The sequence below is a fragment of the Petaurus breviceps genome, unplaced genomic scaffold, assembly GCF_028583685.1.
Source record: "Petaurus breviceps papuanus isolate PSGF00001 unplaced genomic scaffold, PetGlider_PUasm1.0 90845, whole genome shotgun sequence".
In the NCBI taxonomy this organism is placed as follows: domain Eukaryota; kingdom Metazoa; phylum Chordata; class Mammalia; order Diprotodontia; family Petauridae; genus Petaurus; species Petaurus breviceps.
In genome coordinates, this window is record NW_027187359.1 from 15,013,559 (window position 1) to 15,030,617 (window position 17,059).

At 37.4% G+C, this 17,059-nt stretch overlaps 1 protein-coding gene and 1 long non-coding RNA gene across 9 annotated transcripts in view; one reads left to right on the forward strand and one right to left on the reverse strand.

Annotated features, from left to right (window-relative positions):
- The window catches only part of BIRC6 (baculoviral IAP repeat containing 6), a 317,039-nt gene extending 308,179 nt beyond the window's left edge, over positions 1 to 8,860 (forward strand). For all 7 annotated transcript variants that reach the window (XM_069072166.1, XM_069072160.1, XM_069072164.1 and 4 more), the window contains 3 exons: positions 2,934 to 3,122; positions 5,296 to 5,430; positions 8,117 to 8,860. In XM_069072166.1, the coding sequence (XP_068928267.1) occupies positions 2,934 to 3,122; positions 5,296 to 5,430; positions 8,117 to 8,296 (504 nt within the window). In that variant the 3' untranslated portion in view covers positions 8,297 to 8,860. The remainder of the gene's footprint in view (positions 1 to 2,933; positions 3,123 to 5,295; positions 5,431 to 8,116) is intronic.
- Positions 1 to 17,059, reverse strand: part of LOC138149182 (uncharacterized) — a 148,936-nt gene that overhangs the window by 61,360 nt on the left and 70,517 nt on the right. The window lies entirely within an intron of this gene.

The window sequence follows — 17,059 nt, forward strand, 5'->3', positions numbered from 1 at the left end:
CCATGATGATAAGAGAGCCAGGGGTGGGTTAGGGGGTGGGGATGACTTTGTCTCATTTGTGTAGCTATATGACTGTAAATCCTGGAATATTAGTCTCTAAAGAATTAAAATTTTGTATTATCCACAGGAGAAAGGAAAGATGGTCTTTATAGCTTATTATTAATAGACCTAGGTATTTAAGGAAGAGAACACCTCATAAATTTGTCTCACTGCCACTGCCACGGATGAGTAAAGTACCTTTTAGGTGGACTTTGTTTTTATCTTTCTTTTTTCAAAAAAATTATTTATTTACTTTTAATTTACAGCATTCAGTTCCACAATCCCTTGAGTTCCAAATTTCCTCCCCCTCTCTCTCCTTTCCCTTCCCCCCCATTGCAGCATGCAATCCAATATAGATTCTACAAATACCTTCACATTAAACATTAGTCAAGTTGTAAAGAAGAATTATAACCAATGGAATGAACAACAAGAAAGAACAAAAGAAAACAAAAAAGGGAGAGCAAGTAGTTTGCTTCAATCTGCATTCAGACTCTGTAGATCTTTTCTCTGGATGTAGATAGTAGTCCTTTACATCATGAGTCTTGTAGTTGTCTTATAACCTTGTATTGCTAAGAGGAGCCCAGTCTATCAAAAGTTATTCATCACAGATACAATGTGTCCGTAATTGTGTACAAAGTTCTCCTGGTCCTGCTCTCCTCACTCAGCATCAATTTATAAAAGTCTCTCCAGGTTATTGTGAATTTCGCCTGCTCCTCATTTCTTATAGCACAATAATATTCTGTTACATTCATATACCACAACTTGTTTAGCCATTCCCCAAAATGGGCATCCCCTTGACTTCCAATTCTTTGCCACCATAAAAAGAGCTGCTATAAATATTTTTGTACATACAGGTCCTTTTCCCATTTGTATGATCTCTCTGGGGTACAGTCCTAATAGTGGTATTGCTGGGTCAAAGGATATGCACATTTTTATAACCCTTTGGGCATAGTTCCAAATTGCCCTCCAGAATGGTTGGATCAGTTCACAACTCCACCAACAATGCATTAGTGTTCCACTTTTCCCATATCTTCTCCAGCATTTATCATTTTCCTGTTTTGTCTTGTTAGCCAATCTGACTGGTGAGATGTGGTACCTCAGAGTTGTTTTGATTCACATTTCTCTAATCAATAATGATTCAAAATATTTTTCATATGCTTATAGATATCTTTAATTTCTTCCTCTGAAAACTGCCTGTTCATATCCTTTGACCATTTATCAATTGGGGATTGACTTGTATTCTTATAAATTTGACTCAGTTCTCTGTATATTTTAGAAATGAGGTCAATATGAGAGACCCAGGTTGTAAAAATCATTTCCCAATTTTCCACTTCCCTCCTAACTTTGGTTACAAATTGGCTTTGTTTGTACAAAAACTTTTCAGTTTAATGTAAGCAAAATTATTCATTTTGCATTTCATAATGCTCTCTATCTCTTGTTTGCTCATAAATTCTTCCCTTTTCCATAAATCTGACAGGCAAACTATTCCTTATTCTCCTGGATTGATTACACTATCAGCCTTTATGTCTAGTTTGTGAACCCAGTTAGACTTTATTTTTGGCATATGGTATAAGATATTGGGCTGTGCCTAGCTTCTCCCATACCATTTTCCAGTTTTCCCAGCAGTTTTTGTCAGATAGTGAGTTCTTATCCTAGAAGCTGGAGTTTTTGTGTTTATCAAACAGTAGATTATAATAGTTATTGACTACTGTGTCTTGTGTACCTAATCTATTCCACTGATCTATTAGTCTATTCCTCAGCCAGTACCAAGTAGTTTTGATGACTGCTGCTTTATAGTATAGTTTAAAATCTGGTATGGCCAGTCCACATTTCCTAGCGTTTATTTTGTTTTTATCTTTCAGTGTATTGCAAAATATTTTTTTTAAAGCAATTGGGGTTAAGTAACTTGCTCCAGGTTACATGGCCAGTTCTTTCTGGGTGTGGTGCTATGTATCTGAGCCCAGATTTGATCCCCAGGTCATCCCAACACTGCGGCCGGTGCTCTTACTCGCTGTGCTACCAGGCCACCCCTGCAAAATATTTTAATATACAAGATCCTTCATATTCTTCTGTGTGGATTCCAGATCAAATTACTAGACCTTTGGTTCAGTTTCAATTTAGAGGAAGGTCATTAGTGTGTCTGAAGAAATCTCTGTCTGACCCTGTTTTTTTATTGAGACCAATTTTGAAAATAATAACTTACATATATGGTATTTTTTTGCAAAAGATGTTTTCCAAACAATGTCCTACCTCTCTTCCATTTTTGCTAATTGTTTTCCCATTTGTCTCTTCTCTTTTGTGGCTAAACTTCATAAGATGGTAGTCTACTTTAAATTCTTGCACTTTCCTCTCTCTTCTTATAATCCAACTTCTGATACCATTCCACCAAAACTGCTTTCCTCAAAGTTAACAGTGATCTCTTAATTGTCAAATCTCAATCTTTATCTTTCCTGCTTTGTATTAAAATGAAGTTTTCAAATGAATGAGAATAATCAGTGCATCTGTGTATCACAAGAAATTTTTTTTCTAACATCAGGAAGCTGTTTCTTCTAGTCAAATTTTACACATTTTTAAAAAACTGAAACACTATGAAATGTAAAGTACTAAAACTATACGATACCTAATATAATTGTATTTTAATGGCTCAGAAGGCACTTTAGTCTGGTCATTGTAAGTAGAAATCTGAAATTTAAATTTACATCTTTAGATAACACATAGAAAACTTAGTATATATTCAAAGATATTTTGAAGAGAATACTGTAAATGCTACAAACATTGGAATATAGATTTTTAGTAGTTTTTTTTTAGTTTGATCTTCAATCAAACTGAAGAAGTTGAATTTATAAAAATAATATATTTGTGTACTTATTTGGTATTACCTGCTTTTCCCAAAGGTCTTGGTATCTGTCCAGTCCCTTATATTAGTTGCTGAGCCATATTTTAATGAACCAGGATATGAACGCTCTCGAGGCACTCCCAGTGGCACACAGAGTTCCCGAGAATATGATGGAAACATACGACAAGCAACAGTCAAATGGGCAATGCTGGAACAAATCAGAAACCCTTCACCATGCTTTAAAGAGGTAGGTTCTGTGCATCTTAGAGGAATTCCTTCATCTCTTACAGTGACGCTCATAGAAGATGGTTGGCTGTGACCAGTAGATTATCTTGACAAAACTCTATTACTCTTTACCTTGCTGCATTTTGTACTCCAAGGCTAACATGCCTGTTATTATGGTTATCTTTTGATTTCCCTCTTTAACATTGTAATCCCTTATGATGAATGTGACATCTTTTTTTAAAAAACGGTATTTTCTAGATGTTGTGTAACTGTGTAAATAACAAAAATGTTCATTTTCTTTAGGTCAGAGATTCCATTACTTATTTATACACCAAGAAAGTCATTGATAAGGAAAAGGTCCCCATATATACATAAGTATTTGTAGCAGCACTTTTTTGTGATAGCAAAGAATTGGAAACAAAACAAATGTTTATCAGTTGAGGAATGGCTAAATAAATTGCAGAACATGAATTTAATGGAATATTACTATACTATAAGAAATGATGACTGTGATGAATACAGAGAAATATGGAAAGATCTGTATGAACTGAAGCAGAGAGAAGCTCGCAGAGCCAAGAAAACAATGCACACAGTAACTATACCATTGGAAATGGAAAGAACAAGGGTATACCAAAAAAAATTGAAAGTATAAGAAAAATATGTAAATAAGGCAGGACATAAATAAAGAGAGATGAAACACTCCCAACCCACCTCTTTGTGAAAATGTTATTACATATGTTCAGATTTTTCATTGTATGAATTAGTTGTGCTTTGGGGGGGGGCCTTAATAATATTTGTTTTTTTGTTTGTTTGTTTTAAAAGCAATCGGGATTAAGTAACTTGCTCAAGGTTACATGGCCAGGTGTTTCTGGGTGGGTGCTAAGTGTCTGAGCCCGGGATTCAATCTCCAGGTCTTCTCAACACTGGAGCTGGTGCTCATACTCGCTGTGCTACTGGCCACCCCAGTAATATTTGTTATATGAGTTGGCTCTTGGGGGATGGACACTGTGGAAAACTAAAATGATGTAAAAAGCAAGAAATCAAAAGTAAATTTTTTAAAGATATTATCACAGAGACTACAGCAATATATTTAAAAGATTATACAGTATGATCAGATTAGATTTTTACCAAAAATAGTAGGATAGGTTTAATATAAGGGAAACTAAATATAACAGCTACTAATAACTACAAATCATGATTATGTCAAAAAGATACTGGAAGAATCTTCAGCAAAAGTATAATGCCTATTTTTATTTTAATATAAAAACACTAAAAATAGAAGAACCAGCTAAATGAAGGTTTCACATCACCAGCTTGGTGAAGTAAAAGGAAGCAGGGCAGCTCAGCACCTTGCTGCTGCCACCAACACGTCTTAACCACTACACAGTTTAGCCATCAGGGCAAATAAAGGGCCTGCATTACTGGGAATAAAAGGACATTAGTGTATCCCATCCCCAGTGGGGTGAGTGACCTCTAAGACCTGGGGTAAAGAAACTGCCTTCCTCTACCCTGCAAAGGAATGGCTCAGAGTTACCCAGCGTTGAGCAGCAGATCAAATGACTAGGTTTTTTTGTCTGGAGGATATAATCATACAGCATGTGGTAAGGCCAAGCAAGGAATACAGTTAAGGTCTGAATTAAGTTAAAATCATATTTAAGCACTGTAGCTGAAGAAGTTAGATGATCCCAACCTGCCAGCCATGGCAGGTCATGAGGGAAATGTGGAAGACCCTAATGCCATGGGGTGAAAGAAATGCCAGGAACTACCTTAAAAGCTTAGAGGTTTTAAGGAAAGTTTGAACCCGAAAAAAATCATCTCCTTTCTACCCACCTCACTCACCAGAAATATCTGACAGTCTTGCTTCCTTATATTTTACAAACTATCTGGCCTAGATCTCTGCCTCTAACATTCAGTTTCCCTAATCATTTTAGTTCATTGAATTTTGGAAGTCAAAACTCCCTGGTATCAATCTGACCTAGATTTTTTGTTTATATTTGTTCTGCTACCCATTCTGACCCTCCTCCAACAAAGCATTTACAAAACCACCTGCATTGTGTCAGCCTTTGCTTTGGGTAGGATCGAATACAGCTGATGATTTTATTTTTAATTGCATTGACCTGTGAAAATCACTTGCATCACATAAAGCTACATAAATGTGTTATATAGATATTCTTACATCGCCTGTTTTATTACAGGTTATACATAAACATTTTTACTTGAAAAGAGTTGAGATCATGGCTCAATGTGAAGAGTGGATTGCAGATATACAGCAGTACAGCAGTGACAAACGGGTAGGCAGGACCATGTCTCACCATGCAGCAGCTCTGAAGGTAAATTGAATCAGCCCTTCTTTTCTGAATAATGGGAATCCTATAGTCAATATCATACTGTTTTAACAGTTTTAGCAAAACTAACACATCTGGTGCTATCCTTGACTCCTAAAGGAAAAAGAAACTTAAGTGGGGAAAAAAATTGAAATTAAGTGACGTGCACTACCAACTAAAGCCTCTGCAAAAGAGGGCCAACAGTTTTGCCAATGAATTAGTTTCAGATGGGATTTTCTCAAACTAGAGACTGGGACTTTGTTGGCAGAATTTCTATTAAGTCAAAAACACCCAATCTCTAACCATATTACTGTTAACATTATTACTATCTCTTAGCACTCCCTGTCCATTATATTTATAAACATTCTGAGGACTCCCCTCTTCTGGGAAAAAAAAAAAAAAGTTCTGTTAACCCCTCGCACTCCCTTGGAGCTGTCACACTATTTCTCTTCTCATTTCCAAATGAGAATGTTGCAAACTCTAGTTGCCAAAATTCTAGAAAGGGTAATCTATACCTGCTGCTTCTAAGTCCCACCTACTATTCTCTTCTTTACTCCCTGCAGCCTGCATTATTTTTAGGCCAGTCTGTTGCTTTGTCCTCACAATTCTACTTTGTCCACTCCAAATTCTACTTTACTCTGAAAAATCAGCATTAATCTCCTTAATTACTAATTCTTGTCTTCCTCAGTTTTTCTTAAGAATTTTCGGTGTTCTTGAAATGCACCTCTTGTTTTCCATTAACAGTAATGTTTTTTGTATTCATCCTTTCTTTTGTATATACATTGCCATCACTTTAAACCAATCACTGATCACATCATACTTGGGCTATTATTGTTCTAGTCTCCTTGCTTCTAATCTCTCCCTAATATTTTTTAACCCTTTTTAGATTTCAGAGTGCATACATTATCTCATTGGATCAATACAACCACTCCATAAATTACATAACACAAATATCATTAGCCTTTTTTAAAAATGAGGAAACTGAAACTCAAAATGCTTAACCAAACACTCAGTATGATAAAGGTTATGTTTTATAACAATGTTAAATTTATTAAAAACATTGCTTTGCCCAGGTCACTCTCTTGCCTCATTGAAGAAAAACTCATACTGTACTCTATTTTAGGTATAGATCTGCCAGAGATAATTTATTCGCTTCATCATTATTCTATACTTAAACCATTTCTGAAAGAAAGAGATAGGTCCAAACTAATATGTGGTTTCCCCATGCCCTCAGATGTATTACTTCAGATCTTCTTGGAATAGACATTTATAGAAATCTTGAATAAGGAATATTCCAAAATAATAGTCCCTACTTAGTTCCTTTGGTTACCACCTCCCTCAGGTAATTTCTCAGAATTAACAAAAGGGCCCCTCCTCCCTTAGTTCTGGTAATAGGGAATAGGGAGACTTTGCTTAGATGGGTCTATATTGCCCAATAAGTTCTGGGGGTAGGGAAGACTATTATTTATAAACAGTTTTAGTAACCACCTTTAATCCATTTCCCTAAGAAAGACCTTTGCTAGGTCGCACAGTGGGTAGAATACTGAGTCTGGAATCAGGAAGACCTGAGTTCAAATGAGGCCTCAGAAACTTACTAAGCTGTGTGACTGGGCAAATCATTTAACCCTTTTTGCCTCCATTTTCTCATCTGTAAAATCAGCTGGAGAAGGAAATTTAAAGCCACTCCAGTATCTTTGCCAAGAAGACCCCAGTACCCCAACTGAAACTATACAACAACAACAGAAAGAAAGACCTTTACCCCTCAGTGTAACCCACCTTGAAACCAGGAAATCTAGAAAGTTTTTTTTAAGACCAGAGAAACATTTCTTATTATTTTCAGTTTTACGAAAAGGGGTGTTTTAAATGTGCTTCTGCACTTCAGTGTTACTCCATTGTAAACAAAATATATCCAAACTTCCCAGATGATCTCTGCCTCCCCACACCCTCAACTCCCACCTTAAGCAAACTGAAGGAACTCTTTAGAGAGCAAAGACTGCTTGATATATCTTTATTCCTGGTGCCTAGCATATTACCATACATCTAATAGGCACACAATAAATGTTTGGTTTTGAAAATCAATTCAATATAGTCTTTAAATGATGATTCCAAGAAGCATCATACATGATATTTGAGGATAATCTCCCCTGCCTCAAAAACTGTAGACTATAACCTTAATAAGCATAGAGAATTATCTGTGTAGAACAAGAGTCTCTTCATCCACCAAATAGTATATTTCAGGACCCACATGTTTTATTTAAAACATTTCCTTCTTGATTTAATTCTTACTGGTCTCAGAAAAGCATGTGCTTATGCACATAATTAGATTTCTGTATAAGTATAATGTATCTTGTTCAGGCAGCTCTGGGTGGTACAGGGAATAGAGCACTAGGAGTGGACTCAGATCTGAATCCAAAATTAAAATCAGACACTTATTGTGTGACCCTGGGTAAGTCACTAAATTGCCACCTGCCTCAGTTTCCCCTCTCCAGCCCCGGAAAATGTAATAATAGCACCTGTCTCACAGGCTTGTTGTGAGGAATAAATGAGATAATATTTGTAAAACATTCAGCACTACACAGTGCCTGGCATATAGCTGGTGCTTATTAAGTGCTTGTTCCCTTTATATAAATGTTTGTTTTCTTCCCACATGATCTGCCATACTAAAAACTCTCTTCTTTGCCCCTGTGTTTAGCGCCATACTGCACAACTTCGAGAAGAGCTCCTAAAACTCCCTTGTCCAGATGGCTTGGACCCGGAGGCTGAGGACTCCTCAGCAATGTGCAGTGTTGCCATGGGTTCCGAGGAGGCTGCATTGCATGACCAGGTCACCCCCGGCAGCAGTAAAGAGCTCCATAGTGACTTCCAGTTATGAGCTGCACTGATACGGGCTTTATAGACACAGAGGCTTTGAAGCACAAGCCAAATATGTCAATATTTGTATGTAAGAAGCTAATAATTATGTCATAGGTAATGGAACTGAAACTATACTATGCCCTTAAGGAAATACAGTTTAATTCAAGATGATCTTTTATTTACCTGTACAAGAGTGTAAACTTTTTTGTGCTTTTATTTTTCAATTGTGAGAACCACTGATTGGTATGTTCAAAAAATTTGTGTATACAAGAAATGGATAAATCACTGCTATATAAGGGAAACTACCTTAGGAAAGAATGTTTACTGAATGTTTATTATTTTTTTTTACTTGTAGAGTGAGGGCAGTTGTAACAAAGAATATATATTGGTCATTCTTACAGCTACTATTTAAAGTCAACAACTTTTCACTGAATTTGATAGATTCTATGTTTGGCCATACCTTAATGCACACAAGTTTGATTTCCGAAGACCTATATACTTCAATAAAAGTTAAATGGACATGCTCCCTCTTTTATGATTTACTGGTACATTTTTTAAAATAATAAATCTGCCATGAACTACATTATAGCTGGAACCTTGCACTTGTATGGATGAATTTATTACATTCAACGTATTTAATTTTATGCTAACTAATTCTAAAAATGCAGAAAAATAAATGGACATGATTTTATCTCATGCCAACATTTGGGCCTCTGGATTTCATCCATTCTATGAGGTGAAATATGTAAAAAGTAATGATCAATTTTAAATATCCATCATAACTGACTCCTTCCAAAAGGGCTAGGCTAAAGAGCAAAGGGTTCTTCTTAACTGGACTGTCTGGTTTTTACTAAAGTCACATGTATGTATTGAGAATATAGAGAGCAGAGAGGATGTGCCCCTCTGGTGCTATTACAGTGTATTCTGTACCTAGAGTATAGATTCATTTTCATGCAAATGCTTAGAGCCAAATAAATAAAATATTAGGTGGATTAGTATATGTCTTGTTTCTAAAATTACATGCCATTGTATAAACTTCTGATTCTGTGGAGGACTGGAGAATTGTATTTAGGCCGAAGGGGAGGGACATGTTATGGGAAATGAACACTTTCTCAGGCATGAAGATAAAGGGTTCTTGACCCAAGTTGAAGTTTTATTACAATAAAGAAAAAAATCTTAAGGTTAAATTAAATTGTAGATCATTAAAAAAAAATTTATATATATATAATGTAAAAAGTCACTACTTACATGATTTGTGAACCCATGTTGAGAAGCAAAACAAACAACATTCTGAACAGGTCATCATTGCTTTGGGGAGAACAAGGGGATTCTTGTGCAGCTAAATCTAGGACTTTCCATTTGAGTAACAGATCTGTACTTCTCTGTTGGACATGCCTTCTACATTAAATTCCATTTCTGTAGAAGGTCAAAGAACCCATCATGTTCCTAGAAAGAACAGTTGAAGTCAGTGTTTCTGCTGGAAGATTTTCAGGCCTGAAAATGAGTAATAAGGTAGATTGTGTAGTCAGCACATCATATACAAAACTAAATCAACATAGTGACAATGTTGTTGTTATTGCCTGTGGCGGAAAAGGGGCAAAGGATCCTATATTAGCATCTAGAAGGAGCCTGAAAGGTCATCTTGTCTTTTACAGATGGGAAATCTGAATTCCAGAGAGGTTCTAGAAAGTGGAAAGGCTGGGCTTTAAAACCAGGTCTTCTGACTCCAAATCTTCTGTTGTTGGGGTGGTTTGGGGGGGGGAGCGGGGGGAGTGTCTCAGTTTCATCCCAGGCATGGTGATTGGCATAGTTGCCTGATGATATGGAGAGATTATGTGGAAAGTGGTTTGCCTATAGTCACATAGCTGCTATCACAGGCAAGTTGAGCCTCAGGACCTCATGATTCTGAGAATGGCTTTCTATCAACCTCTTCCCACCCCAACCCCATGCTGTCAGCTATTTAATATCATTATAAAATTACTCAACAAGCTATAAAACAGCAATATAGAAAGTAATTTCAGAGTGTAAATAGAAATTTCTATTCCAGATTCCTAAAATCCTAATATTGAATTGTATAATAGAGTGTGGGGCACCCTACAGACTTATATTAAGATGATATGTTACTTGCTTGGTCTCTGACCCAAGAACTCATTAATTTTTTTTTTTTGCTTGCTTTTTGGAAGGCAATTGGGGTTAAGTGACTTGCCCACAGTCACACAGCTAGTTTTTTGTGTTAAGTGTCTGAGGCCAGATTTGAACTCAGGTCCTCCTGACTCCATCGCCTGTGCTCTGTTCATTGCACAACCTAGCCACCCCTCAAGAACTCATTCATGTCAGTTCAGAAACCAACAAAAAGAAAATTGCTCATGTTTTTGTTTAGAACTTTGAGCAATTGGTAGAATTTACTCTAATTTCACTAGAAATCACGAGCAATGATTGTCCTTTAATCTTTACAATGAGCTTGTTTTCTGTCTATTTAGCAATTAGATTCCTCCAGTTTCACAGTCTCTTCCCATATTAGAACATAAGGACAAAGTGCAAGTGCCACACTCCATCTTTCAAAAACATTTGTTGATACAAGATATTTTTCACAAGCTTGTTCAGTCATGGCTGACTCTTGATTTGTTTTCTTGGCAAAGATACTAGAGTAATTTGCCATTTCCTTCTCCCATGGATTAAGACAAACAGGTTAAGTGACTTGCCCAGGGTCCCCCAGCTAGTAAGTATCAGACCAGATTTGAATTTAGGTCTATCCTGACTCCAGGCCCAGTGCTCCATCCATTGAGCCACCTAGCTGCTTCCTTTTAGTAGTTTGTTATACAATTAGATCATATTTCTGGGTCTGACATTTATGCCATTGAAATAGTTATCAGTACCGGGTCCTAGGCTGTTGCTCATCAGAGTAGGCCAAGATAAATTCCATTCAGGTTAGGCAAAGAAGTGGGCATGATACATCTGAAGACACACGTAAAGGTTCAGAGCTGGGAGAAGAGCTTGTCTAGGGAAGGGGGCATGTTTGTACCTTACGTCCAAAGAGTAGGCAAGTTCTGAGTCCATTTAGGAAAAGGGAGCATTTATTCAAGCGGTAATTTCTTCAGTACCAGGCTAAGTGCCGGGCAATAAACAGTCCCTACTCACTAAAAGCTGCCAGTCTAATGGAGGAGATAACATGCAAATAATTAGAGATTATTAAGTATGTGAGAGATAATCAAGAGAGGGAAGGTAATAGAACTAAGGAGGATGGAGGAAAGCTTCTTATAGAAGGTAAAATTGTATCTGGGGCTTTAAGGGACAGAGATTACGATGAGAGAATGTTGTAGGCAGGAGCCAGATTTTATTGTTGAGCCTAGAGTTAGTTGGTGAGCCAGTGCAGTTTATTAACTAAGGCCAAACTGGTATTTTTGGATAGGTGAGTGGAGGATAGCCTGGACTAGGGAGATGTTTAAAACAGAGTCACTAGCAGATTACTGTAAGCAATCCAGGGAAGAGATGAAGAGGACCTGCACCAGGATCAGAGGACAGAAAGAGTGTATTTAAGAGATGTTATAAAGGTAGACTTGACAGACCTTGTCTTTTACAGATGGGAAACTGAAGTCCAGAGTGGTTCTAGGAAGTGAGAAGACTGGGCTTTGAACAGGTCTTCTGACTCCAAATCCTCATTGTTGTTAGGGTGGGTTTGGGGGGGGGGGTGTCTCAATTTCATCTCAGGCATGGGGAAATAATGAGTTTTAGACGTTGACTTTAAGATGTCTGCAGGACATATACATGTCCTGGGACCTCTTCTCCCTCTACACTGTTTCACTGGGTGATCTCATTAGCTCTTACGGATTTTAATTACCGTCTGTTCGCTGATGATTCTCAGATCTGCCTATCCTGTCCCAAATTGCTGACCTTCCAGTCTTGCATCTCCAGCTGCCTTTCAGACATCTCAAACTGGATGTCCAGTGGATATCTTAAACAGAACTCATTTTCCCCTCTAAATCCCCCGCCCAGCACCACCTTCCCTATTACTGTAGAGTATAATACCATCCTCCCAGTCTCTCAGGCTTGCAACTTAGGAATCATCCTAAATTCCTCACTCTCTCCATTTGCCAAGCATGGTGCTGACCACCTGGCTGTTCCTTGAACAGAACATTCCAAATGCAAATCCCAACTAAAGTCCCATCTTTAACCAGAAGCTTCCCCAGTCCCTCTTAATTCTAGTATTTTACCCCGCTATTTATCCTGTGTGTAACTTGCCTTGCATATATTTGTTTGCATGTCTCCCAATTGGATAGTAAGCTCCTTAAATGCACAGACTTTTTGCCTCTTTTTTTATCCTCAGTGCCTGGCAAATAGTAGTTGCTTAATTAATGTTTATTGATTGATTAACTGATCCAGCTCAGGATGTCTACTAGGTAGATGGACATACAAGATTAGTAGTTAAAATAGATCTGGGAATCTTCAACATAGAGATTTTTTAAAAAGGAAAAAAAAACCAACATGATTCTGATGAGTTCTGTGCAAACAACCCAATGTCAACTAAGCCATTAGACAAAACAGGAGGAAATGAGCAAATAATATTTCTGGGTTAAAAAAGACAATTCCAGGTATCTAGAGATTCAGACCAAAAGTTTCCCTGTGACATGGCATAGCTGAACACTGGTAGGCGTGTGCTGGGTGTGAGAGTCAAGGATTTTTTTGACAACACTCAGCCCCTCCCCTCCATTCCTGTTATGGTAGCTGGTTGTAGCAGAGGTATGATTTGGTACCGAATTCAATATCAATCTTCAAACTAATTTCTGTCTTCAATTGCATTAATCTGAGATATGACACATTAGCTATCCCATATTGAAACTCATCTACATTATTGAAGCATATCTTTTATTTCATTTACCATCTTCATTTTTAAAACTTCGTGTTTCAAGAATAGAGTATGGTAACTTTTGGGGAAGTCACAATCATCCCCACAGTCTGATAACTTATAAGTTAATGAAAAAGTTGCTGACCAGCTGAAATAGTCTCCAAAGCTGATGAATGCCCTATCACTGCTGTACATTTTTTGTAGGAGATTTCCTCAGGCCCCTTCTCAAATCTTTTTACTTATCTTCTAGAAACAACCCAGGTAACGATCCTGGTTATCTTGCAAACCCAAATTAGAGGATGAAAGACTACAGGAAACATTTTGCTAATTCATTGGTCATCTATGCAGATCTCAACTCGTCTATACCTCCCAACTCATTTTGTGCAAATCACGCCCATACCGTCCTATAAATCCTCCACAGGGGAGTCACCTGACATTTGGGAAGTCTTCATGTAGCAAAAGAAAAAGTAGATTTAATGTCAAATATCTAAATTTAAATCCTGGATCTACTAATCATTAGAGGTGTGCATGGGCAAGCCACTGTTATAAGTTTCAGTTTCCTTACCTATAAAATAAAAGTCCTTTTCCTTTTCAGCTCTGAATCTTAGGATCCTTTGCCCTCTTCATTTTCACCCTTTTATTATATTTACCTGTATAACATATATGTCATATCTCCCTTCCACCCATCCACTGGAATTTTTGTAAACTCCTTTTAGGACAGGGACTGTGTCATTTCTTTAATCTAGGGTGGTGTAATAGCCTCCCCCTCCAAAAAAAAAATCACTTCAGTTTGGAACCAGAGGACCTGGGTTCAAACCCTGACTTAATCCTTTGTGATCTGAACCAAATACATTAACATAAATTGAGGGAATTGGACTAAATGAGCCTCTCAGGTCTTTTCCAGCTCTAAATCTGTGATGATCCAATCTTTGTAGCCCTAGCACTTACCATTTTGTTCATTCATTTCAGTTGTGTCCAACTCGGTGACCCCTTTTGGTGTTTTCTTGACAAAAATAGTAGAAATGGTTTGCCATGTCCTACCGCTCAATTTACAGATGAGGAAACTGAAGCAAACAGGGTTCAGTGACTTGCCTAGGGTTGCACAGCTAGTAAGTGTATGAAACTGTATTTGAACTCAGGAAGATGAGTCTTCCTGACTCCAGGCCTGGTGCTCTATCCACTACACCACTTAGCTGTCCCAAATGCCCTTACCATAGTGAATTGTAAATAGCAGACATTTGATATGTATGGTGAATGTTGACCTAGATGCTCCTGGGTTTACAGGTACTAAGAAAATGGCTAAGAGAAAAGGAGACAGCCCCAGACTGGTACAATGGAAAGAGCAGTGGCTCTAGGGCAGGGTTTGTTTTTTTCTTTTTGCTTTTGTGGACCCGTTTTGCTGACTGGGGAAGCCTGTGGACATATTCTCAGAAGAATGACTTAAAATGAAAAATATTAATTACATACAATGGCAAGGAAAGCCAATTATTTTGAAATATTGTTTTCAAAATATTTTTTTTATTTTTTGCTTTTTGGAGGGCGGGGGGAGGTAGGGAAATTGGGGTTAAGTGATTTGCCCAAGGTCACACAGCTAGCTTTTGTGTTAAGTGTCTGAGGTCAAATTTGAACCCAGGTCTTCCTGACTCCAGGGCCGGTGCTCTATTCACTGTGCCACCTCAAAATATTTTTTAAAACAACCGGACCCCAAGTTAAGAACCTCTTACCTTCCTCTCCCCCGCCCCCCATCCCACTCTTGAATCAGATGACCTAGGTTCTTCCTATTAAAAAAAAACAACAAACCCAAACTCTAGAAAAGTTTGGCAGAAATTAGGTTTAGACCAAATTAGGTTTATGCCATATACCAATTAGTTCCAAATGGATTCATGACCTAAATGTGAAAGGAAGGAGTAGGATTTACCAAAAGATTTTGATTATATGAAAATAAAAGTGAAGTTCCTTTCTACCTCTTGACCTAGGACTCTGGACCAAGAAGTGTCCCCACAGGCAAAAGGGAGACCCTCCAGGGGTACTGCACACCCTGTTCTACTTTTCTATAAAATTCTCCCATCAGCTTCCTCAGAAGAGCTTTATACTAAAGGAAAACAAGATCCCTCTTACAAGCATGTATTGTCAAGCAAAACAAATTCCTGTTTTGGCCATGTCCAAAAGGAAAACCCTCAATCTGCATTCTGAGTCCATCACCTTTCTTATTTGGAGGTGGGGAGTATGTTTCTTGGAGTCCAGAAGACCTGCTGTGTGTCCCTGGGCAAGTCTCTTAACCTCTGTCTCCTTCAGTTTCCTCAACTGAAAAATGAGGTTAATAATAGCATCTACCTCCCATGGTTGTTGTGAGAATCAAATGAGATTTTATATATATGTATATATATATATATATAAAGTTCTTTGCACAGTGCCCAGTGCCTGGCACACATGCTATTTTAATAAAAGCTTGCTCCCTTCTCTTAATCAGATTTATGAAGTCTTTCAAAGTTATTTGTGCTTTTATTGTTGTTACTGTATAAATTTTTCTCCTGGTGGTGCTCAATTCACTCTGCATCAATTTAAAGTGGTCAAAAAAAAAAAAAAACCACCTTCAGCCAAACTGCCACACTCCTAGGCTAATTCTTTTTAAGTGATCACAATCTGCACCCTTGGCCAGGTTTACTCAGGAGCAGCCAGTGCTGAGACAGAAAACCTTACTCAGGGTATGGCCTTCTCTAGTTTTTAATCCCTTGTTCCTGAGTTTTGCCTGTCTTGCTCTGCTCCTTCTGGTTCCTCCAAACCTCCTGGATACTGAATTTCTGACAGGCTCTTACCCTACCCTGTCAATATCTATAGATCTGGTTATTGACAGTGTTCTTTCTGATTTTTTAAAAACTGAGCAGAGACTAGATGGGAAATAAAGTATAAAGCCTGAGAATGCACAAACTTTAATGTTATAGTTAAATGAAACAAGTTACTAATATTTAATTGTGTACATAATTGTTAAACAGCATAAGTAGGCATAATTCATAAGAAATTCATGCAAGTAACTACCATCAAATAAAGAGTTTCTAAGATCTAAATTGGAGGTGGGGAGAAATTGGAACAAAAAAGTGATCTGATTTCTCTCAGAATAACCATAGATCCATAAACCAAGAAAACCTATATTTATTTCCCCCATCTCTAACAGAACTTTTTGTAAGGCCCCAGGTCTTAGAACAGAGTATTCTTAAATTGTTCCTAGCTTATAGTGGAATAGACAACTCCCACTCCAGTAGGGGTTGTCCACTTTCATTAGTGATAAAAGATCGAAAAAATATCTGAACTCTTGAGATCTGAACCAAAGAGGGTAACCACCTCCTTCCTCTAGCAAAGAAAGAAGCTGGAAACCACAAACTTTCTTCTCCATCCTCTTCTTAGAGATTGAGTATTGAGATCTGGAGGAAAGTATGAGTCTAAAAATATATCTTCTCCACTCACATGCCATTTATTCGACTTAATAAAACCCAGGCAGTATTAAGGAGTGAAAGGTAGGAAGAGGATGTTATCAAAGTTCCATGCCTTAAAGTGAATTAATCCACCTAATCTTACTCCCTATATTAAATGCATTAAAAAAAATCTTTGATAGAAGATAATAATGCCACTGAAAGCTATTGAGAGAACATTAATTACTACAGAACAATATGCCTATTGTCTCATCTTCATAAAATCCTAAAGAGAATGATTTACAGGTACATTTAGAGAATCCTTGATAGAAAATAGAGGAAGGAAACAAACTTTCACAAATAATTCTCTACAGCATACTACATCATTATAGTCACATATTTGGCTGAAAGATTCAGAGAATACAAGATCCTGCTACATTTATGGCTTAGAAAAAAAGCATTTGACCAAAAGCAAAAGGTAATTTTACAGGCTTTCTTCCAACATGGAAAATCTCATGCATATGTTAAGATC